Source organism: Panthera onca, chromosome C1 (genome assembly GCF_046562875.1).
Source record: "Panthera onca isolate mPanOnc1 chromosome C1, mPanOnc1 haplotype 2, whole genome shotgun sequence".
In the NCBI taxonomy this organism is placed as follows: domain Eukaryota; kingdom Metazoa; phylum Chordata; class Mammalia; order Carnivora; family Felidae; genus Panthera; species Panthera onca.
In genome coordinates, this window is record NC_138346.1 from 185,697,982 (window position 1) to 185,724,025 (window position 26,044).

The window sequence follows — 26,044 nt, forward strand, 5'->3', positions numbered from 1 at the left end:
GCAGGGCTCAAACCCACAGACCGCAAGATCATGACATGAGCCAAAGTCAGACGCTCAACCGACTGAGCCACCCAGGCGCCCTAACCTCTTTCTTTTTTATTTTATTTTATTTTATTTAATTTTTATAAAAATTTTTTTAAATTTTTTAATTTATTTTTGAAGGAGAGAGAGAGACAGAGCATGAGTGGGGGAGGAGCACAGAGAGAGGGAGACAGAATTCGACGCAGGCTCCAGGGTCTAAACCTCCAGCACAGAGCCTGATGCGGGGCTTGAACCCACAAACTGTGAGATCATGACCTGAGCTTAAGCCGGATACTCAACCCACTGAGCCACCCAGGCGCCCCTCTTTCTTTCTTTCTTAAAAAATCACCTGCATAGTATTGCATTGAGTGGCTCTATCATAATTTATTTAACTAGTTCCTTATTGTTGGACATTTGTATTACTTCCAGGTTTCCTATATTGTAAGCAATTCTGTAAGGAAGCCCCTTGAACATATGTCATTTTACATGTGTATAAGGGTAGTTATAGAATAAATTGGAAGAAAGTGGGATTTCTAAGTCAAAGAATATCCTTTGAATATCCATTTATAAATATGAAATACTGCCAAATTGCTTTCCTTAGAGGTTATTCTAAGATACATTGCTTGAGGTATATCAAGCTTGCTTGATCACTCACCAACATTAGCTGTATCATAGCTAATACTTATAAAGTGGTTACTACGTGCCAGACAATATCTGAAGTGCTTTATACATATTACTTCCTTTAATCTTACTAACATCCCTTTGAGATAGGTACTATTATTATCTCTGTTTTTCAGGTGAATAAATTGAGAAATAGAGAATTTAAGTGACTTGCCCAAACCATACAGCTATTGTGGCAGAAATTCAAACTATGCACTCTGGCTCTAGGGTCAGTGTTGTTAATATTATGCTTTGCTGTTATCAAAGTTGAATTTTTGCCAATCTGATAGAGAAAAATGGTACCTAGTTTTAAGTTTTAAAAAAGTTGTGGTAAAAGTTAAGCATCTATTTATCTTGTTTGAATTATTCATATTTCATTTTCTATAAGCTACCTGTTTAAATTCTTATTTTTCTGTTGTCATAGGCCTCTTTTCTGTTGATTTCTAGGTCTCTTTCTATTTTTATACACATCACACACACATACTTTATATAATTCATGTATATATGATAGTTTGTTTTCCTGTGGTATGTGTTCCCATTTTGGTATTTGTCTTCTGTCTTCCTTTATTTTATTCCCATGCAGAACTTTTAGATTTTTATTTAGGCAAATTTCTTTCTTTTTTTTATGTAGACAAATTTCTTAATCTTTTCTTTTATGGCTTTTGGATTTTGAGTCATATTTAGAAAGGCCTCCATTTTAATCCTTCATTTTTTAATCTATCCAGTGGGAACAAGAAAACAGAATTATTGTGAAGGTCAAAGTGCTTTGTGAACTATAAACTGTAAATCATTATACAGATGAAATATGGTGTTGTTATTTATTAATTTGACTTCTGAATAAATTGTATGGAGGCTGTCATCTCTTCTGCATAAGTGGAATACATTGACATAATTTTCTTTCTGCAATGTGGAAAAACTCGTGGTATTGATGTTGTGGTCAGTGTTTTCCTTGGGCAATTTACATGGGATCTTTTTCAAAAGTAGATACTGTGGAAATCCGGAAGTATTTTGGCATACATTAGTTTTGTTCTTTTTTAAAAAATTTTTTTAATGTTTTTGTTTATTTTTGAGAGACAGAGGAAGAGCTCAATGAGTGGGGGAGGGGCAGAGACAGGAAGACACAGAATCTGAAGTAGGTTCCAGTCTCTGAGCTGTCAGCACAGAGCCCAACTCGGGCCTCCAACTCGTGAACCGAGAGATTGTGACCTGTGCTGAAGTCGGATGCTTACCCAACTGAGCCACCCAGACACCCCGTTCTTGTTTTTTTTAAATTTTATTAATGTTTTATTTATTTTTGAGAGAGAGAGAGAACGAAGGGGGGAGGAGCGGCAGAGAGAGAGAGGGAGACCCAGAATCCAAAGCAGGCTCCAGGCTCTGAGCTGTCAGCACAGAGCCTAATGCAGGGCTCCAACTTGTGAACCGAGAGATCATGACCTGTGCCGAAGTTGGATGCGTAACCAACTGAGCCACCCAGGTGCCCCAGTTTATTCTTTATATTTGAAATCTATAATTAGAATCTGACTAAAAGTTCTAAAAAATTGTTTTGCTTTCATATTAGCTCTGATACACAAATTTATACATTGTTTACTTTGGGTATTATATTCCTACTGATTTGTAGGAATTTGCAATTTGTGAGGATATCTCACATATATATTTGTGTGTATGTGTGTTTATAAAATTAATGCATTTTCATTAAGGAAGAATGGGGAAATAGAGGTAATTTTAAAGGAAAAGATAGAAATTATTCAAACCCTCCCTAGATTCAAACAGTTAATAGCCAGTATTAACAGTTTGGACTGTATTCTCTCAGAATTCTTCTTGTGTTTGTGTCTGTATTATCATCACCAACTCTCTAGAGCTTGGCATAGTGCTTGGCTCCTAGTAGGTACTAAATAAATATTTGTTGATTGAATGAATAAAAGAATGAATATGCTTTTACATAGAAAGTATGGAATCTTGGAGCGCCTGGGTGGCTCAGTTGGTTAAGCATCTAACTCTTGATTTCAGCTCAGGTCATGATCTCACGGTTCGTGAGATTGAGCCCTGCGTCAGACTTTGCACTGTCAGCATAGAGTCGTCTTGGGATTCTCTCTCACCCTCTCTCCCTGCCCTCCTCTGCTCACGCGTGCATTCTCTCTCTCTCTCTCTCTCTCAAAATAAATAAATAAACATTAAAACTTTTTTTTAAAAAATATGGAATCTCAATGGCCTATTTTTTTCCTCCACTGTAAATTTTGATTCATATAGTAGTATTGAAATTTGTATGCCACAATTCATTTGGAGGTGAGTAAGTTTGAGTCTAAGCCCTCACGGAGCTCATAGTCCAGTGAAAGAGATAGATAAACAACAATTAAAATACTATGTAATTACTGTAATAGCAAAGATTTGTGCAAGGCATTATCAAAGCACAAAAAAAGGAGATTGAGGGGTCAGAGGACACTTCCCACGTGTGGTGATTATTGAGAGAGTCGTTTGAAGAGGTCATGAAGAACATAACAGGGAGAAAGAATATTACCTGTACAGGCATTGAAGTAAGAGCAGGGCTCTACAAATTGTTCTCTATGTCTGGAATAGATCGTGTCTGTGGGTAAAGGGATAGAGATAGATGAGGCTGGAGATGAGGGTAGCAGAAAATAAGAAAGAGCCTTTGTATCACACAGGAAGAGTTCTCAAAAGTTTACTCCGCTTGGAGAATAGATTGGAAGAGGTGCAAGAGTAGAGATAGGAAGACATTAATTGAGTACAACCAGTTAGAATGAGGTGAATATCACTTCAGCTGAAATAGGAAGGGAAGGGTGGGCTTGAAAGGTGGGTTAAGGTGGATATGATTAGGCCCATTTTAGTAGAGCATAGTATTTGAAAGCCAGACTAAGGAATTATGGATGCAACAAATGTCACTGAAGATTGTCATGTTATGTGACCTGTTACAGGTTGTAGTGTGCTTCCTTCTGGCTAGTCTGAAATAATGTTGAAATCTTTCATGCCTGTGAAGTAGTAGAAATATTTCACAGGAGTGAAATTTTGGCCTGAAAATGACCCTTTATTTGAAAGGAAACTTACGTGTGTATTTGATAAAGACCCTTGAGAAAAGGCATTGTGAGAAAATACTTTTTTTTATTTTTAATTTTTTAAATGTTTAGAGAGAGAGGGTGAGCAAGTGGGGGGAGGGGCAGAGGGAGAGAGGAGAGAGAGAGAATCCCAACCAGGCTCCGAGCCATCAGCGCAGGGCCCAATGTGGGGCTTGATCCCATGAACCACGAGATCATGACGTGAGCTGAAACCAAGAGTCAGACACTTAACCCACTGAGCCACCCAGGTGCCCCAGAAAATACATTTTTAAATAGTTGTATGCTGTTTCCTTTGGATTCTTAAGACCAGATAATTCCTCTGGCATGGTAAAGTTCTGGTCATGTTGGGGCTTCATAACAAATTTAAGGAAATCATATTGAAGGCCCTCTTAAAGCACCATAATTATACCAGAGAATACATTTTATTTTATTTTTAAATGTTTATTTTTGAGAGAGGCAGAGAGAGGGGGGTAGACAGAGATCTCAAGCAGGCTCTGTGCTGACAGCACAGAACCCGATGCGGGGCTCGAACTCACAAACTCTGAGGTCATGACCTGAGCCGAAACCATGAGTCAAATACTTAACTGACTGAGCCACCCAGGCACCCCCAGAGAATACATTTTAAACTGCAATTGAGGGGCGCCTGGGTGGCACAGTCGGTTGAGCGTCCGACTTCAGCCAGGTCACGATCTCACGGTCCGTGAGTTCGAGCCCCGCGTTGGGCTCTGGGCTGATGGCTCAGAGCCTGGAGCCTGTTTCCGATTCTGTGTCTCCCTCTTTCTCTGTCCCTCCCCCGTTCATGCTCTGTCTCTCTCTGTCCCAAAAATAAATAAAAAAATTAAAAAAAAAAATAAACTGCAATTGAAATTTTTTCCTAAACTTAAATCAGAAAAAATATTTCAAGGAAGCAAACCCCTATCAGAAAGTTAAAAAAATGCCAGGTAATATGCTGCAATTAATATGAATTCAGTTTAATGACTACATCCTTTGTAGTTGTATTTATATACATTCATAATTAAATGTTTTAAGAGATTCAAGTTCATATAGATTGATTTTGAAATTATGTGAACTTTGCCACATTATTTATGTCAAATTGATACTTTGTTTTATAATTATAGAAGCTATATACCATTATAGAAGGTTTAGAATAAGAGTAAAGAACAAGTCATAATCTTTTTACCCCAAAATAACATTATCACTTGGTATTATTCCCTTATTTTTTTCCAGTGCATAATTTTATATAATTATAATCACCGATTATTCAATTTTTACATTCTTTGCCTTTCCCTCTTCCCATTTCACATATATCATAAATTTTGTCTCATGTGGTCTAAGCTACTGTTGTAGGAGGGATGAAAGGATAGATCTACCTTTTTAACTTCATTTTTTAAACAAAAGTAATGCATGATCATTGCAAGAAACAACTATAAAGAATGTATTCCATAAAAAATTGAGTGTCTCTTATAATCACTTCTTCCACCAAGATGACAGTTTAGTGTATATATTCCTCTAAATTGTTTTCTAGGCATATACTCGTTTAATTCTCTTAAAAACTCAGGGAGATATAGTTAATATTTATCTCTATTTTATAGATAAGAAGATACAATGTTCACTATTATACCAAAAAATAAAAACAAGATCCCACTATTTATTCTATTTTGCAACTTGCTATTGTTACTTAACAGTGAAACTTAGACATCTTTCCATGTTAGTATGTATAAAATTGATCTCATTCTTTTAATGACTATTAAATTATATGGATATGCTATAATTTTTTTAACCTATCCCTATTGATGGACATTTGGATTATCTCTGTTTTTTTTCTGTTATTGATAATGACAACATGTAAGTTATTATTCTTGTACATATATCTTTGTGTACTTGTCTTAACTGTCATTTTTAATGGCTATAAAATATTCCTTTTAGTGGAAATAATATATTTGAGAAAAACAAAATTGAATAAAAATATTTTTTTGGTGAATATTTTTTGATAGTACTTCATGTTATTAATTTTATTTTCCCTTTTATCAGATTCCTTCTTTAACCTTTGCAATGTAAACTATAGAATAGTCTACCCTAACCCCAGAACTAACTTCCTCTTTCCTCTTGATTGCTTTCTTTCCTACAGTCTCTGCAATGGGCTTCTGACTTACTTTATCAGAACAGATGAGTTGTTTGATGATCTAAGTGGTCATGTTTAGGTCTTCTTAAAATAAAATAGGAACATTTATCAGAAGAGGTATTATCCTGGAAACTCACACATTCTCCTAGTACTTTAGCATTTCAGCTTATTTGAATGGGGTCTAATAATATCAGTTTACCTTGTGTCAAGTTTCATGTTCCAGCATACAAAGTTGAAGATACATTTAGTGTATTTAGAAGATCAGAAGCCATGTTTTTAATATCTAGATTATGGGAAATAATAGTCCTATTCAATTTTGTCCTAGTTAGATTATATATTTAATATTGTGTACATTTTTTACTATTGTGTTTTAGCAGACCTTTCACAGTTTGGAGGGCAATCAAGGCTAAACTATAAAGAAGGTAACCAGGGAGATCTTGATGCACTGTTCTATGGGAAACCTGAAAGACTTGTGTATATTTTCCCTGGGGAAGACTTGGTAACTGAAAAGCTATCATAAAGAAGAAAAAAAAGTCTTAATTTGTTGCATTCTTGCAGCATTCAAAACTAGGACTAAGGGTGGAGCAGGGAAGGGAGAGGAAAGGGAATTCATGTTTAGTAAATTCTTACTGTGTGACAGGCACTTTGCCCAGTACTTCATATATGCATTTTTATTCTTTAACTCCTTAGTATGTTCTCATTTAATGTTTATTTATTTTTGAAGGAGAGAGAGACAGAGCCTGAGCAGGGGAGGGACAGAGAGAGAGGGAGACACAGAATATGAAGCAGGCTCCAGGCTCTGAGCTGCCTGCACAGAGCCTGATGGGGGGCTTGAACTCACAGCCGTGAGATCATGACCTGAGCCGAAGTCAGACGCCTGACTGACTGAGCCACCCAGGTGCCCCTAGTATGTTCTCATTTAATTCTCATAATAACTCAATGAGATATAGTTAATGTTTCCATATTATAGATAAGGGCAGAATTTAAGTAACATGCCCAAGATCATTAAGCTACTAAATTGGAATAAAAAAATTAAAATTTTTTATTTTTATTTTTGAGAGATAGAGTGTGAGTGGGGGAGGGGCAGAGAGAGGAGACACAGAATCTGAAGCAGGTTCCAGGCTCTGAGCTGACTGGACGCGGGGCTTGAACTCATGGACCAAGAGATCATGGCCCGAGCCGAAGTTGGACGCTTAACCAACTGAGCCACCCGGATGCCCCGGATTCAAAATTTTAAAAATTTATTTTGTTTATTTTAGTCACACACATATATCTAATTAATTATTAAATGTTTATTTTTGAGAGAGAGTGCACATGCACATGGGGGAGGGGCACAGAGAGAGGGAGACGGGATCAGAAGCAGGCTCCTTGCACAGACAGCAGAGAGTCCTGTGCAGGACTCAAACTCATGAACTATGAGATCATGACCTGAGCTGAAGTCTGTCGCTTAACAGACTGAGTCACCCAGGCGCCCCCTCCATATATGTTAAATATATATTAATATTTTAGAAAAATCGCTTTTTTTCCTGCTCTCATTTCATGAAATTTTAAGCCTTTACATGCTTTTTCAATTTCAGTATCTTCGCCATCACTAGGTCCTTTTTGAATTATCTAGCACAGTTCACCATGGTATATCCTCTGCTATTCCATTTAAACTGTTTGAGATATAACAGTTTTTGAATATATGTGTGTTGCTTTTTTAGAAATTTTATTCCAAGCAATATGTGCTCATTCACACAACATAAAAGCAGCTGGTTTTTCCATTTCTAGTGTTGATGTTTGTGATCTCTTTGCTGTACAGGCATAGCCTTGGAGATATTGCAGATTTAGTTCCATACCAACACATTAAAATGGGCCAAATGAAATTTTTGATTCTCAGTACATATAAAATTTATGTTTATACTATACTGTAGTCTGTTATGTATACAGTAGCATTATATCAAAAAATATATATACACCTTAGTTAAAAAATACAGTGTACCCTGAACAACACAGGGGTTGGGGTGTTGACTCCCGGTGTGGTAAAAAATTCACATATAACTTAACTACTAATAGCCTGCTGTTGACTGGAAGTCTTTTTTTTTTTTATTAAAAATTTTTACTGTTTATTTATTAATCAGCCTGAGCTGAAGTTGGACGCTTAACTGACTGAGCCACCCAGGTGCCACTTTTTAAAAATTTTTTAACATTTATTCATTTTTGAGAGACAGAGACAGAGTGTTAGCAGGGGAGGAACAGACAGAGAGGGAGACACAGAATCTGAAGCAGGCTCCAGGCTCTGAGCTGTCAGCACAGAGCCCAGCGTGGGGCTTGAACCCACAAACCGTGAGATCATGATCTGAGTCCAAGTCAGACACTTAACCGACTGAGCCACCCAAGTGCCCCATGGAAGTCTTACCAAAAAGACAGTTGATTAACGTATTTTGTATATATATTATGTATTGTATTCTGACAATAAAGTAGACTAGAGAAAAGAATTTGTTTTGTTTTTTTGTTTTGTTTTGTTTTGAAATGAAAATGTTATTAAGAAAGTCTTGGGAAAATATATTTATAGTACTGTACTATGTTTATCAAAAACTCATTTATAAGTGGACCCATGTAGTTCAAACATGTGTTGTTTGAGGGTCAGTGCTGTATTGCTTAAAAATGCTAACCATCATCTCACCTTTCAGTGAGTCATAATCTTTTTGCTGGTGGAGAGTCATGTCTGAATGTTGATGGCTGCTCCCTGATCAGCATAGTGGTTACTGAAGGTTGAGGCAGCTGTAGCAATTTCTTAAAATAAGACAAGAATGTGAAGTTTGCCACATTGATATTTCTGTTACTTCCAGGAATGATTCCTCTGTAGCATGTGACGCTGTTTGATAGCATTTTACCCACAGGAGAACTTCTTTCCAAACTGGAGTCAATCTTCTCAAACCCTGTAGCTGCTTTATCACCTAAGTTTATGTGATGTTCTAAAGCCTTTGTTTTCATTTCAACAATCTTCACAGCATCTTCAGGAGTAGATTCCACCCTAAGAAAATACTTTATTTGCTCACCCATAAAAAGCAAGTTTTATCATGAGATTGTAAGATTGTAATAGTTGAGTCACATCTTTGGGCTCCACTTCTAATTTTTTTCCTATTTCCACCCCATCTGCAGTTACTTCCTCCATTGATGTCTTGAACCTGACAAAGTCATGTGTAAGGATTGGAATCAGTTTCTTCCAAACTCTTATTTACTGTTGCTATTTTGACTTCTTCCCATGAATAGCAAATGTTCTTAATGGAATCTAGAATGGTGAATCCTTTCCAGGAGATTTTCAGTTTATTTTGTCCAGATTCATCAAAGGAATCATTTCCTATTGCAGCTGTAGCCTTATGGAATGTGTTTCTTTTTCTTTTTATATTTTTGAGAGAGAGAGACAGAGAGAGAGAGAGAGGGAGATTGAGAATGCACAAGTAGGGGAGGGGCAGAGAGGGAGAGAGAATCCCAGGCAGGCTGTGCATTATCAGCACAGAGTCCGATGCCTGCTAGGCTCCAACTCACAAACCATGAGATTGTGACCTGGACCGAAGTCAGACACTTAACTGACTGGGCCACCCAGGTGCTCCTGAAATGTGTTCCTTAAGTAATAAGACTTGAAAATAAAAATCAACTGGCCTAACTTCAAGATTGTGTCTCAGGGACTAGGGAAGCCCTAGGAGGAGAGAGAAGAGGGAAAAGCTGGTTGATGAGGCAGTTAGAACACTCACAATATTCATCATGTCAGTTCTCCATCTTATATGGTGCAGTTTGTGACATCCCCAGATAATTAGTAACATCACAGATCACCATAACAAGTACAATAATAATGAAAAGTTTGCCGTAGTGGAAGAATTACCAAAATGAGAGAGAGATGAGAAGTGAAGAAATGCTGTTGGAAAATGGTGCCAATAGACTTAATCAATGCAGGGTTGCCATAAACCTTCAGTTTGTAAAAAATGCACTATCTGTGAAGCATAGTAATTTATCCACAATAAAATAAGGTATACCTATATTCATTTGCTGGATTTTTTTAATTGAAAAATGTTTATCTTTTGTTTCTGAAGCCTTTTTGTTTTTGTTATTATGAGCAAAATGTAAGTAACACCCATTTACCCATCTCCCATATATAAGTTACTAACATTTTGTAAAATTTGCTACATTTATTTTTTTCTGATATATTTTAATGAAACTACAGACATGCTATTTCACCTCTGTTTCTCCAAAAATAAGTCTTATATAATCTTAATGTCATTGTCACACTTAACGAAATTGATAATAATTTTCTACTATCATCAGGGTGCTTGACTGGCTCAGGCAGAAGAGCATGTGACTCTTGATCTCGTGGTTGTAAGTCTGAGCTCCATGTTGGGTGTAAAGATTACTAAAAAAAGATTGATAAACTTAAAAAAATGATTTTCTACCATCATCTAGTAGAAATCCTTATAAAAATTTCCTCAGTTATCTTTTATATCTAGTTTGTTCAAATCAGGATTCAATCAAGTATCATTACTGTATTTAAGTCATTATAGCTCTTAATTCTCCTTCAGAGTCAGAATTTGAATAGAATACTATGTTTTCCATTCTTATATTTCTTCAGAAAGAAAAACTTTTGTAACAATTAGAACTTTCCAATAATAGAACAAGCCACTGGAGGAATTAGTGGGCTCTTTCTTAGTGGTGTTTTTTCAGTAGGTTGGGCTGACTCTTGCTTCTGTAATGTTCAATCCATTGGCCACCATTCTTCATATTATTTGACTACGTTGTGGCATTTGATAATGTTCATCATTTCCACCTTTGGCTTGTGTGACATACTTTCTCCTGGTTTTATTTTTACCTCTGTTGTTTCCCTTTTGTTCTGTATATGTTAGTGTTTCCTTGGCCTCTTATCTGATCTCATTTAAGGATGTCGAGAAGGAGACTGGGCTGTGGCACATAATAGCAACTCAGTAAATATTAGCTATTACTCATATTCTCTACTTTGAGAGACTCTTTAGAATATTTGGAAGTGCTAATGACTTTCAAGTCTGCGTCTCCAGGCTAGTCTTCTCTTCTGACTCCAGTGTGGTGTCGATAGCTGCTTCCTAAATATTGTCACTTGGTATTCTTTTAGGCACCTCAAACTCTGTGATCAGAAGAGAATTTTAATCAGTTCACAAATATTTTCCTTTGGTGAATTCCTCCTCATTCCCCAAATCACCCAAGCTTGAAACATGGGGAGGATTCTAGTTAAACTTGGAGTCATCCTAAGTACTGCTCGTACCTCCTACTTTCTCCTACTTCTATTTGCTCTCGTTTTAATTTTTTTTTTAATGTTTATTTATTTTTGACAGAGAGAGAGAGACAGAGCATGAGTGGGGGAGAGGCAGAGAGAGGGAGACACAGAATCTGAAGCAGGCTCCAGGCTCTGAGCTTTAGCACAGAGCCCGATGTGGGGCTCGAACTCATGGACCGCGAGATCATGACCTGAGCCAAAGTCGGAGGCTTAACTGAGCCACCCAGGCACCCTAATTTTTGCTCTTGTTTTTATTTTTATTTTTATTTTTTATTTTTTATTTTATTTTATTTTATTTATTTATTTATTTTTTTTGCTCTTGTTTTTAAAGTCACTTACCTGCTTTCCTAATTCTCTGTCCTTACTGCTAGTGCTTTAATTAAGTCCTCCTTATTTTTAACATGTCATTAGCAATTATCACACTGTATTGTACTCATTGAATTACATGTGTCTTTCTTTCCAAGGGGAGACTAAGCTCCTGGAGGGGTTGAATCATGTTTTATTTGGTTTTCTATATGCTTATCTAAGAGAGGCAGTAGTATAATGATTAAGAGTACAGGCTCTGGATTTGAATTCTGGCTCTACAACTTCTTGGCTGTAGGAGCTTGGACCAGTTAACTAATTCCTTCATGTCTTTGTTTCCACATTTAAAAAACAAGAATAATAATAGTATCTATTTTATTGGGCTATTATGAATATTAAATATAAAGCACGTGGAGGACTGTTTGGATTATAGTAACTAATTAAATTTTATTATAATGCCTTGTACCTACCTAGTTATCCAATTAACATTTGAGTCAGTTAACAGAGAAGATTCCTGAATTGTCCGAAAGACTGGACTAGTTAATGTAAATGCCTTTACAACTTTAAACCTAAGTTTCTGTTTTGTGTCATGACATAAGGCCTGGTAGATTGTAGTTAAAAGAGCAGAAAAGATGTTTATCCAAAAGAGATAATACAGTTTTAAGAACTGGCTTTTGATCTGTCTGACACCAATATATGCCATTGTGTAATTCATGGCTAATTAAATAGGGGATGCCAGTTTCTATGTTAGATTGCCTTTGGTTTGAATGGAAACTGCAACTCATTATTTCGCAGTAGGATGGCAAGTTCAGCAGTATCGCTTTTATTTTTAATTGGGCAGTCATCCTGAAATGTGTCTGTATTTGCTATGTTGGTTCATAGAAAGGATAGCAGCTGAGCAGACCTGTCATATAGATTTGCTATGTGGTTGGTCTTGATACACAGCTAATGTACTTGTCAGTATTCATGTTCTGGAAAATGGCCAGTTTTCTGGATTACATCTTACCCATAACAAATCCTTGTTTTGTTTTGACTTAGGAAATTTTTATGATAATAGAAAGAAAGCAATATATGATTAGGATACTGTTTGCCTTCTTTTTCTACTCTTTATACCCAGGTTATAAAAGTCCACTGAAATCTCAGCAGACTTTTTTACTCACTTTGTGGAACTTCATTACCAACTTTGTGCACACACAATTCTATATTTGGATGGATATTGAAAATTTTTGGTTGCTGGCTGACACTGACACTGCCATGTCCTGCCTGCTACCTGATGGTTGATAACTAGTCAGTACCTTGCAGGATTTTATTTGCATCTCCATTATTGTGAAGTTTCCTCTACTTTGTGCCTATTAAATGAGAGGGTAAGAAACAATAAATACTATATATCAGAATGGAAAAGAAATATGACTGGGAGTTGACCTATCTTCCCTGTTAGCTTGCAGCTTGGCATCCATTCTTTAGACAGTCTGTCTTTTTAAACCAATGCTCATTTTTATGTCTGTGGAATGTGATTAAATGACTAAAGGCTTTTGTTCCAGAGGCTGGTGGAGCTATCATTGTATACTCCTTAGCCTCTGTTGTCAAGATGGGGGTGGAGGGGTGGGTGGGAGTGGAATAATAGTAGCTTTCTACCTAGCTTAATATACAAATAATTTTTCACGAAATTTAGTTGTTTTTCTGGAAGGGACATATCATGGTGGAAAGTGTTTCAATTTGGAAGTACTGAATTTGAATCCCAAGTTTGTCACTAGTTATTTGAGTTTGATCAAGTCTTTTAATCTCAGTGTCTTAATTTCGTCCTCTTTAAATTGGAGATAATACCTACTTTGCAGAGTTGTCATAAATACTAGAGATAGCGTATGCAAAACACTTGGTAGGAGTGCCTAGGTGGTTTAGTCGTTTGAACGCCTGAGTCAGTTGAGCTCAGGTCATGATCTCATGGTTCATGGGTTTGAGCCCCGCATCAGGCTCTGTGTGGACAGCTTAGAGTCTGGATCCTACTGTGGATTTTGTGTCTCCCTCTCTCTCTGCCCTCCCCGGCTTGTGCTCTCTCTCTCAAAAATAAATAAACATTAAAAAAAATTTAAAACAAAATGAAACAAACAAAAAAAACCCCACTTGGTAGAATGCATGGTCCATGGTAAATGGTAACTGCAGTTATTATTTCCAGAAACATTTCAGATGGGAGTATGATCTAACTGTGAGTCCTAGAAAAGTTTCCTTGATTCTCTGGAAAATCATTTGTGGAGTTCCTGCTTTGAAGGATAATATATATAATATTGGATATACAGTATTTAATTCACTGGCTCATTTACTGGTAGCTTTTACTTTTCCCAAAGTTTTAATTGTACCTTCTTTGTGAAAAATAAATCAATCCCCAATATAAGTGAAAATTAGCCTTTGAAAAGCAACACTCGCCTATGTAAAAAAGAAAGCAAAAGGTTTGAACTTCCAAGTTTATAAGTGTTGAAATTGAGAATACAGTTACTAAAAAATGATTTGTGTCCTTCCTAGCAACATAATTTTGGCATTTTTGAAAGACTGCTAAAGGCTATTTCCTAGTTTAAAGTACCAAACTGATGTAGCTTTTCTAACACAGTATTTCTCAACGAGGGCACTATTGGCATTTAGGGCAGGACAATTCTTTGTTGTGCAGGAGTGTTCTATGCATTGTAGGACATTTAGCTTTCCTGGCCCCTGCCCACTAAAATGCCAGTAGTGCCCACCCCACACCTTCACCACTGTGACAGTAACTCCTCCCTGACAAGGACCTTCCTCCCCCTAAATTTTCACATGTCCCTAAATGAGAACCACTGGGATTCCAGCTGAAATATTTTTAGGGAAGCAGATCATACTATCACCGGTTTTCATTTAAGAATTCCAAGTTTGGGGCAGTTGGTTGAACATCCGACTCTTGATTTCAGCTCAGGTCATGATCTCAGGTTCATGAGATTGAACCCTGTGTTGGGCTCCATGCTAACAATGCAGGACCTAGTTGGGATTCTCCTTCTCCCTCTCTCTGCTCTCCCCTGTTCGCACACACACTCTCTCTTCCTCTCTCTAAAAAAAAAAAAAAATTAAGAAGTCTTTAAAAAATAAAAACTTATTATGAAAGGAAATCTTTGTGTTTTAGAATTTCACTAGCATTTAGATATAGAAGAGTTATTCAAATGAATTAATAGCAATTTTTAATCTATTAACACTATTTAGGGAAACCCTATGATGCCATATAAGGCAATAAAACTATACATTTATAATAAATAGTAAATTTATTTCATAAATATTTCCATACTAGAATTTTTTTCAAAGAAGTGAACTTCATTGTTAACATTTCCTTTTTATTTTTTAATGTTTATTTATATTTGAAAGAGAGAAAAAGTGAGAGCAGGGGAGGGGCAGAGAGAAAGGAAAACAGAGGATCCAAAGCAGGCTCTGTGCTGACAGCAGATAGTGTCATGCAGGGCTCAAACCCATGAAGCATGAGATCATAACCTGAGCTGAAGTCGGAGTCTCAACCAACTGAGCCACTCAGGTGCCCCGTTAACATTTCCAACACAAATATTCATCTCCTCACCCGGATGGACACCAATTTTGCACTTTTTTCTAGATGAAAGACTTCAAACATGTACCTATTTTCACATCATAAAGTGGTAGTTAGGTATCCTAGCTGTGCCATCTTTAGAAGTAATGTGAGGCCACATTGCCAAGACAGTGTTTTTGGGTGAGAACTCAAGGCAAATTGCCTTTGGGAAGTCAAAGGAGTGTAGTAGTCCCTTGTTAGTGACATTGATAATATTTATTTTTCTCCATTGCCCCAGGCAAACAAGGTGCCATCCTTACTAAATGTGTAGACTTTGCAGTTTTTCCCACATTCCCTTGGAAACGATGTAGTTTCTGTGAAATGTGGTGGTCCATTTACCATGTGCAGTTCTTCTGATCCTCACACTGTCAGGAACAGCATGAATGGCTCCATCTTGTCCCAGGAAAATGAATTCTTCTTCTTTTTTTTTTAATGTTTAATTTTGAGGGGGGGGTGCGCCTGGGTGGGTCAGTCGGTTAAGTGTCCAACTTTGGCTCAGGGTGTGATCTCACGGTTTGTGGGTTCGAGACCTGCATCGGGCTCTGTGCTGAACACTTGCCCAGAGCCTGGAGCCCGCTTCAGATTCTGTGTCTCCTCTCTCTGCCCTTCCTCTACTCGTGCTCTGTCTCACTCTGTCTTTCAAAAATAAATAAATTAAAAAAAAAAGAGAGAGAGAGGGAGAAAGAATGAGTGGGGGAGGTGCAGAGAGAAAGGGAGACACTGAATCCGAAGCAGGCTCCAAGCTCTGAGCTGTCAGCACACAGCCCAATGCAGGCCTCGAACTCACAAACTGTGAGATCATAACCTGAGCCAAATTCAGATGCTCAACCAACTAAAATACCCAGGTGCTCTGAAAATTAATTCTTCTTCTTCTTTTTTTAACATTTATTTGTTTTTGAGAGAGAGTGAGAGAGCGTGAGTGGGGAAGGGGCAGAGAGAAGGGAGAGAGAGACAGTCCCGAGCAGGCTCCGCACTGCCAGCATGGAGCCTGATGTGGTGCTCGAACCCACAGACCATGAGATCATGACCTAAGCTGTAGTCAAGAGTGCAATGCTCAACTGGCTGAGCCACCCAGGCGCCCCTCAAGTGGTCTGTTTAAAGTGAAACCTGCATTTTTTCAGTCATTGAATCTTTCTAGCAAATGTGAGAGTAATTACAGTTGTCTTTGTTCCCCAAAATAGTATACTTTCAGGGGTACAATTAGTATAAAAAATATAATATTCCATAAATAAGACTAAGGGAGGTAATTGAGAGGCTGAAAATGTAAAAATCTCACACATTTCAAATAATTCCTTTTTTACTTTAAAATTAATCATTTTCAGGGGTGCCTGGGTGACTCAGTTGGTTGAGTGTCCGACTTCGGCTCAGGTCATGATCACACAGTTTGCAGATTCAAGCCTTGTGTCAGGCCCTATGCTGACAGCTCAGAACCTGGAGCCTGCTTTGAATTTTGTGTGTGTCTCTCTCTCTGCCCCTCCCCTGCTCTATCTCTCTCTCAAAAATAAAATAAACATTAAAAACATTTTTTTAATTAATCATTTTCAGACTTAAAAAATAGGACGTGGTTTCATTTGTACTTTTGTTGCCTTTCATGGCTAATTAAAATTTATCAGATTAAATTGAAAGTCACTTGTAGCTTGGTTAATTTCATTTAAGACATGGTCATTTAGGGAGCACTTGGGTGTCTCAGACAGTTAGGTGTCCGAGTTTTGGTTTCTTGTCAGGTCATGATCTCACAGTTCATGAGTTCAAGTCCTACATCAGGCTTTGTGTTGTCGGTGCAGAGCCTGCTTGCAATTCTCTCTCTCTCTCTCTCTCTCTCTCTCTACTACCCAGTAGCGCAATTGCTGGGTTGTAGGGTAGTTCTATTTTTAATTTTTTGAGCAACCTCCATACTGTTTTCCAGAGTGGCTGCATCAGTTTGCATTCCCACCAGCAGTGCAAAAGAGATCCTCTTTCTCCGCATCCTCACCAACATCTGTTGTTACCTGAGTTGTTAATGTTAGCCATTCTGAATGGTGTGAGGTTGTATCTCACTGTTTTGATGTGATGAGTGATGTTGAGCATTTTTTTATGTGTTGGTTGGCCATCTAGATGTCTTCTATGGAGAAGTGTCTATCCATGTCTTTTGCCCATTTCTTCACTGGATTATTTGTTTTTTGGGTGTTGGCATATAATTTTTCATAATATTCTCTTATAATCCTTTGTATTTCTTGGTGTTGGTGTTGGTTTTATTTCTCCTCCTTCATTCTGATTTTATTCATTTGAGTCCTCTTTCTCTTTTTTTTTTTTTTTTTTTGATGAGTCTGGCTAAATGCTTATCGATTTTGTTGATCTTTTCGAAGAACCAGGTCCTGGTTTCATTGATCTGTTCTTTTTTTTTTTTTAGTTTCTATTTCATTTATTTGTGTTCTAATCTTTATTATTATCTTCCTTCTACTAGCTTTAGGCTTTGTTACTCTTTTCCTAGCTCCTTTAGGTGTAAAGTTAGGTTGTTTATTTGAGATTTTTTTTTGTTTCTTGAGGTAGGCCTGCATTGTTATAATATTCCCTTTAGAATAGCTTTTGCTGCATCCCAAAGATTTTGGACAGTTGTATTTTCTTTTTCATTTGTCTCCATGTATTTTTAAATTTCTTTGATTTCTTGGTTGACCCATTTATTGTTTACTAGCAAGTTATTTAGCCTCTGTGTATTTGTGTTCTTTCCAGATTTTGTCTTGTGATTGGTTTCTAGTTTCATACTATTATCCTCAGGAAAGATGCGTGATATGATTTTAGTCTTTTTCAATTTGTTGAGACTTGTTTTGTGGTCTAACATGTGATTTGTTCTGGAAAATGTTCCATGTGCACTTGAAAAGAATGTGTATTCCACTGTTTTTGGATGTTCTGAATATATCTATTAGATCCATATGGTCTAATGTGTCATTCAAAGCTATTGTTTCCTTGTTGATTTTCTGTCTGATCTATCTATCAATGTAAGTGGGGTGTTAAAGTCCCCTACTATTGTATTATTGTCAATTTTTTCCTTTATGTCTGTTAATAATTACTTTATGTATTTATAGTTGTTACATTCTCTTGTTGAAATTTTCCCTTTATCATTATGTAGTGTCCTCCTTTGTTTCTTTTTATCATCTATTTTTTAAAGTCCCATTTTGTCCATATAAGTATTGCTACCCCAGCTTTCTTTTCACTTCCATTTTTTTGTAACTTAAACAAATGTTTTTGAATTAAATTTTAATGATACCACTTAACTACAACTTGCTTCTTTCCCCCTACTTAGTATTGCTTTTGAAATACATCTACATTGCTAGATAGAGTTCATTCATTGTAAGTGCTATGTATTTCATTGAAAATATTCTACAGTTTACTGTTGTTCTTACAGATTAACTTTGGGTTGTTTCCTCCCCCCTCCACACACACACTTATTACAAACAATGCTGAAATAAAATGAATATTCTTGTTCACATCTCCTGATGTGCAGGAGTTTGTATAAGTATATATCTTTTATTTTTTTAACCTTCTTAAAAAATTTTATTTATTTATTTATTAGAGAGAGAGAGAAAGAGAGAGAGAGAGAGAGAGAGAGAGAGAGAGAGAGAGAGAGAGAGAGAGAATGAGCAGGGGAAGGGCAGAGAGAGAGAGGGAGACAGAGGATCCGAAGTGCAAGGCTCAAACTCATGAACCATGAGATCATGACCTGAGCAAAAGTCAGATACTTAACCAACTGAGCCACCCAGGCGCCCCAGCATATACCTTTTAAATAAATACATTTCCCCTTCCCCATGAACCAAGATACAAAGATATTTGCTTTTCAGAATAAAAATATTAAAAATTTCAGCCTAGGGGCACCTGACTGGCTCATTTGGTTGAGCAGTCAACTCTTGATCTCAGCTCAGGTCTTGATCTCAGGATCATGAGTTCAAGCCCTGTGTTGGGCTCCACGCTGGGCATGGAGCCTACTTGAAAAAAAAAAAAAAAGAAAGAAAAAAGAAAAATTTCAGCCTATTGTGCTATTTTGAAACTTGTAACAGCTCCAACCAAACCAGTTTCGTTGGTATTAGGTATTCCTTACCTCCTCTCAGACCTATTGAGCTACAATGAGCAATTCTGTCTTCCAAGTCTTAGTATAGACAATAGAATTTGCTACCCACCAGAAAAATTGAAGGCATTGTGGAAGTTAATAATGTATTTCATTCAAAATGAAATATATCTAAAAAAATTAAAACTCAGTAGATAGTAAGGCAGTCAGATTGTTCAGTAATTTCACAAGCAACTATGTTTTATGTAGTTTTAACTTCAGTATTTTGTACTTTCTTTTTTTTTTTTTTAATTTTAATGTTTACTTTTATTTTTGAGAGAGAGAGAGAGCGCACAAGCAGGGAGAACAGAGAGACTGGGAGACAGAAACAGGCTGTAGGCTCTGAACTGTCAACATGGAGCCTGACATGGGGCTTGAACTCACGAACCGTGAGATCATGACCTGAGCTGAAGTTGGAAACTTAACCAACTGAGCCACCCAGGTGCCCCATTGTATTTTATTTTTCTAAAGTGAAGTTTATTTTTCCCCATCTTTTCTATCTCTGTCCACATTACAGTCACCCTTGTCTTTCTCCACATTTAAGTACTGATCCCCTTTTCTAAAGTTCATTTTTTTAATGTTTATTTATTTTTGAGAGAGAGACAGAGACAGAGAGAGAGACAGAGTTTGAGCAGGGGAGGGGCAGCGATAGGGAGTCACAGAATCTGAAGCAGGCTCCTGGCTCTGAGCTGTCAGCACAGAGCCCCATGCAGGGCTCAAACTCACAAACTGTGAGATTATGACCGGAGCCAAAGTTGGACACTTAACCTACTGAGCCACCCAGGCACCCCAAGAACATACTAATTCTTATATCATGGATTATTATTATTATTTAAATGTTTATTTATTTCTGAGAGAGAGAGAGAGAGCATGAGTATGGGTAAGGGGCAGGGAGAGAGGGAGACAGAAAATCCCAAGCAGAGTACAGGTTGTCAGCACAGAGCCTGATGCAGGCTTGAACTCATGAACTACAAGATCATGACTGAGCCAAAACGAAGAGTCGGATGCTTAACCAACTGAGTCACACAGGCTCCCCTATTGTGGATTATTTGAGAATGAAATGATGACCTATGTACAGCTTTTATACTATGATTCCTAGAATGGGTGCTCAATGAATGATAGATATTGTTATTTTGTTTTTTAGAATGCAGTTGATATTTATTATAGTCTACTCTAAAGACTGACTACATTTTGGGCTTTAAATATATCAGTATTTAAAAAAAAATTTTTTTTTTAACATTTATTTATTTTTGAGACAGAGAGAGACAGAGCATGAACAGGGGAGGGTCAGAGAGAGGGAGACACAGAATCTGAAACAGGCTCCAGGCTCTGAGCTGTCAGCACAGAGCCCAACGCGGGGCTCGAACTCACAGCCCTCACGGACCGCAAGATCATGACCTGAGCTGAAGTCGGCTGCTTAACCGACTGAGCCACCCAGGCGCCCCTAAATATATCAGTATTTTTTAAGGTAAAGGTATAAAGTATTTTTTAGATCTGAAAATCAGGACCTAGAATGTGAAAGAGGAAATATTTTTACATTGATAATTCATTGGTTTGCATGTATTTATTCATTAATGGTTTTAATGAAATATCTTTCTGATATCTCTTTTAGCATCAAACAGGAAGAGAAGTAAAACTCAACAAAATCGTATTATGTGTGGAGTTCCTTCTTAAAAGAAGAAAAAGTGATTATTGAGACTATGGATCGGAGCAAACGGAATTCAATTGCAGGCTTTCCTCCACGTGTGGAGCGTCTTGAAGATTTTGAAGGAGGTGGTGGGGGAGATGGGAACATGACCCAGGTGGGAAGAGTTTGGCCATCTTCATATCGAGCTCTTATAAGTGCCTTTTCTAGACTGACACGTTTAGATGACTTCACCTGTGAAAAAATAGGGTCTGGCTTCTTCTCTGAAGTGTTCAAGGTGAGTGATGCCTCTGCTTTTCTCATAGTGTCTTGTTGATAATCAGCTTTACTACAGAGTTGATAATTGTGTTTAATTATGACATATCCTTTGCCTAGTTGAGGTGAGGGTGCTGTGCATCTTGATCAGTGTTCTAAATTTTCCTCTCCTCCGGCTTTGGGACTGTTGGTGGCCATGGGCCTGGCCAGTGCTATGTGTGCTTTTGCTGGTCCATGTGTGACACCATGACCCTGGCCAGTATACTGGGTCTCACTTGGGGTCTGCTACCAGATGCACTCAACATATAGGAGAATGCAGGAGGGTTCTGGGGATGCCCTGAGCCAGCCAGCAGTTTGGAGTTACCTTGAAGATGGAAATTCATGTGATTTACATCATATCTGCTCCTTCCATTTATGCCTGGGAGGCCTGACCTGCCCCTTTTCCATCAGCGCCTAGAGTCAGAACCTGGATATTTTTGTATTTACTTGGTGGTGCCCAATCACTGCCTCAGACACTTTGGAGATGGAGGGGATGACTGGGAGAATTTTACCATTGGGAGTTGTACATAATAGTTGTTTATATCCTATTTTTTCCTCTTTCCATCTCTCCAGAGACATTTATCAAGGCCCTTATTTTGATCAAAAAAATAAATTAATTAAAAAAATAAACTGTCCTCTCACACTATAAACTTCTAGGCTATTTTATTTTAATTATAAAGATAATACATGCTGATCAAAAATTCAAATAATATAGGAGTATCTTCCATTCCCCCTCCCTATATATATCTCTCTCTCTAATAATAAGCATTATTAACAATTTGGTATGTATACTTCTGGATCCTTTTCTGTGCTTACACATATATTATACACAGACATCTTATATACATATATAAAAATTTATATATAAATATAAGAAAATACACATATATACCCACTCATATAGTTTTTATTTGGTTATTTTTTAATAAAGTTGAGCCCTTAATGCTTCCAAGTATTCGTATTTCCCAAGTTCACTTACTCTCCCAGAACATTATTTCATACTTTTTCTTCTCTCATCAAAACCTCAGTACTTCTTTTCAGTGATGAGCTTGCGTCCTAATTCACTGAGAAAACTGAAGCAAGCTGGAGAACTTCCACAGCCTCCTATCACCACAAATACCTACTAATCCAGTATCTTTACCCACTTACTCAGTCTTTATACCTGTCACTATGGATGAACTACCCATGTTCCAATTTAAGCCATATTTCAAGTTCCAGGTGTTTTTTTTTTAATTTTAATGTTTATTATTTTTGAGAGAGAGAGAGAGAGAGAGAGCGCGAGCAGGGGAGTGGCAGAGAGAGAGGGAGACACAGAATCTGAAGCAGGCTCCAGGCTCCAAGCTGTCAGCACAGAGCCTGATGCAGGGCTCGAACGTACAAAACTCAAGATCATGATCTGAGCCGAAGTTGGACTCTTAACTGACTGAGCCACCCAGGATCCCCCCTTTGCCCATTAAAAAAAAAAAATTAATTCCACTATACTTAATATACAGTGTATATTAGTTTCATGTATACAATGGTGATTCAACAATTCTGTACATTACTCAGTGCTCATCATAAGTGTACTCTCTCTCTCTCTCTCTCTTTTTTTTAAATGTTTCATTTTTGAGAGATAGAGACAGAGTGCAAGTGAGGAAGGGGCAAAGACAGGGAGACACAGAATCCAAGGTAGGCTCCAGGCTCTGAGCTGTCAGCACAGAGACTGATGCAGGGCCAGAACCCACGAACCATGAGATCATGACTTGAGCCGAAGTTGGATGCTTAACCAACTGAGCCGCCCAGGCACCCCATGATAAGTGAACTCTTTATCCCCTTCGCCTATTTGATCAATCTCCCAGCCCACCTCCCCTCTGGTAACCACCATTTTGTTCTCTATAGTTAAGGGTCTGTTTTTTGGTTTGTCTCTTTTTTTCCTTTGTCCATTTATTTTGTTTCTTAAATTCCACATATAGGTGAAATCTTGTGGTATTTGTCTCTTTATCTGACTAACGTATTTTACTTAGCATTACATCCTCTAGATTCATCCATGGTGTTGCAAATGGCAAGATTTTATTCTTTTTTTATGGCTGAATAATATTCTGTTGTATATAAATATACCACATCTTTTTTATCCATTCATCTAATGATGGACACTTGGGTTGCTTCCATATTTTGGTTATTGTAAATAATGCTTCAATAAACATAGGAGTGCATATATTTTTTCAAATTAGTATCTTTGTATTCTTTGTGTGAATACTTAGTAGCAGAATTACTGGATCATATGGTAGTTGTATTTTTAATTTTTTGAGGAACATCCATATGTTTTCCACAGTAGCTGTACCAGTTTGCATTTAAAAAACAATTTTTTTTAACATTTATTTATTTATTTATTTATTTATTTTTATTATTTTTTTTTTCCAACGTTTTTTATTTATTTTTGGGACAGAGAGAGACAGAGCATGAACGGGGGAGGGGCAGAGAGAGAAGGAGACACAGAATCGGAAACAGGCTCCAGGCTCCGAGCCATCAGCCCAGAGCCCGACGCGCGGGGCTCGAACTCACAGACCGCGAGATCGTGACCTGGCTGAAGTCGGACGCCCAACCGACTGCGCCACCCAGGCGCCCCAACATTTATTTATTTTTGATAAAATAAATAAGAGAGAGACAGAGCATGAACGGGGGAGGGTCAGAGAGAGGGAGACAGAATCTGAAACAGGCTCCAGGCTCTGTGCTGACAGCTCAGAGCCCGACGCGGGGCTCGAACTCACGGACCGTGAGATCATGACCTGAGCCGAAGTCGGCCGCTTAACCGGCCGCTTAACGGAGCCACCCAGGCTCCCCCCAGTTTGCATTTTGACCAACAGTGCATGAGGGTTCTTTTTTCTCTATATCCTCCCTAACACTTGTTGTTTCTTGTGCTTTAATTTTAGCCATTCTGACAGTTGTGAGGTGCTATCTCACTGTGGTTTTGATTTGCATTTCCCTGATGATTAGTGATGCTGAGCATCTTTTCATGTGTCTGTTGGCAGTTCCTTTGCCCATTTTTGAATTGGGTTGCATTTGTATGTATGTATATGAGTTGAAAATATTTTCTCCTATAGATTGTCTTTTAACTCTCTTGATTGTGTCCTTTGATATATACAAGTTTTAAATTATGATTAAGTCCAGTTTATCTATTTTTTCTTGGGTTGCTTGTGCTTTTTGGTGTGATATCCAAGAAATTATTGCCAAATCCAGTATCATGAAGATTTTCCCCAGTGTTTTCCTGTAAGAGTTTTATAGATTTAGGTCTTTGCATTTAGGTCTTTGATCCACTCAAGTTAACTTTTGTATATGGTGTCATGTAAATAGTAATGTGTTTTTAATTTTAAATTCCAGTTGTTCATTACTGGTGTATATGAATGTGACTGACTTTTTTTACACTAACCTTGTATCCTGAAGCCTTATTATAATTGCTTATCAGTCCCAGGAGGTTTTTTTAATAGATTCTTTAGGATTGCTACATAGATGATTATGTCATCTGTGAACAAAGACAGTTTTATCTTTTTTCCTTCCAACCTGTATATCTTATCTTATCTTATCTATTAGCTAGGACTTATAGTATGATGTTAAAATGCAGTAGTGAGGGAGCACCTGGGTGGGCTCAGCCAGTTAGGGATCTAACTCTTCATTTCGGCTCAGGTCATGATCTTACAGTGGTGAGATGGAGCCCTGTGTTGGGCTCTATGCTGAGTGCAGAGCCTGCTTGGGATTCTCTCTCTCTCCCTCTCTCTCTGTTCCTCCCCTGCTCATGCTTTCTCTTTTTCCTCAAAATAAATAAACAAACATTAAAAAAAAAGAAAAGAAAAGCAGTAGAGAGAAGGTACATCCGTACCATTTTCCTAATCTTAACCAGAAAGCTTTGAGTTTTTCACCATTAACATAATGTTTGCTGTAGGGTTTTGTTTTTTTTTTAAAGATTAAAAAAATTTTTTTTAATGTTTACTTTTGAAGTAGAGACAGAGTGTGAGCAGGGGCAGGGGCAGAGAGAGGGGGAGACACAGAATTTGAGGCAGGCTCCAGGCTCTGAGCTGTCAGCACAAAGCCTGACATGGGCCCGAACTCATAAACTGCTAGATCATGACCTGACCTGAAGTCTGACATTTAACTGATTGAGCCACCCAGGCACCTCTGATATTTAATTTCTAATGATGATCAGAGAAAATGATGTACATGATGTCTACCTTTTAGAGTATACTTAGATTTTGTTTTGTCCTAATACATGGTCTTTTTTTTTTTTTTTTTTGGCCAATGTGTTTGAAACAAGTATTAATTCTCTGTTTTATGTGTTTGTTTGCATAAAGTTCTGTATGTGTCTTTTCATTTCTATCTTCTATCTTATTTAGAAATTCTCTATATTTCCATGTTACAAATAAAATTATCATTTTTTAATCTTATGATTTTACTACTTATATTTAAATATTTGATCTATCTGGAATTCATCATTCAGTTGTACCAGCAATATTTATTATGTATTTAATATTTTTCTCACTGATTGGAAAATTTACTGAATTTTCCTAAGTATTTTGGTATGTTTCAAGGTCTGTTTTCTTAGGTCTGTTTAATCTGTTGCCTTGATCTGTCTGTTCATATACTAGTACACACTGTTATAATAACTTAATCATTGCAACTTTATTTTAATATCTGGTTAGTCTAGTTCTCTATCATTATTCTTCCTTTTCAGAATTGTCTTGGTGTTTCTTCCTTATTTTTTATGTGAGATTTATCTATTTTTAAAACTTTTTTATTTTAATTAGGCTCCAAATCCAATATGGGGCTTGAAATCACAACCCTGGGATCAAGAGTTGCATGCTTTACTGACTGAGCCAGCCAGGCACCCCTTTAGGTGACTTTTAGAATCAATCAGCTTGCCAGTTTCCTAAAGCATACTATTGCCATTTTTATTGAGGTTAGAGAGAATTTATAGATTTAGGGAGAATTAATGTCGTTATGGTATTGAATCTTTTATGT

At 37.3% G+C, this 26,044-nt stretch overlaps 1 protein-coding gene across 2 annotated transcripts in view; it reads left to right on the forward strand.

Moving 5' to 3' along the window:
- Positions 1-26,044, forward strand: part of TESK2 (testis associated actin remodelling kinase 2) — a 131,824-nt gene that overhangs the window by 7,357 nt on the left and 98,423 nt on the right. For both annotated transcript variants that reach the window (XM_060622346.2, XM_060622345.2), the window contains exon 2: positions 20,729-21,038. In XM_060622346.2, coding sequence (XP_060478329.1) covers positions 20,817-21,038 — 222 coding nt within the window. In that variant the 5' untranslated portion in view covers positions 20,729-20,816. The remainder of the gene's footprint in view (positions 1-20,728; positions 21,039-26,044) is intronic.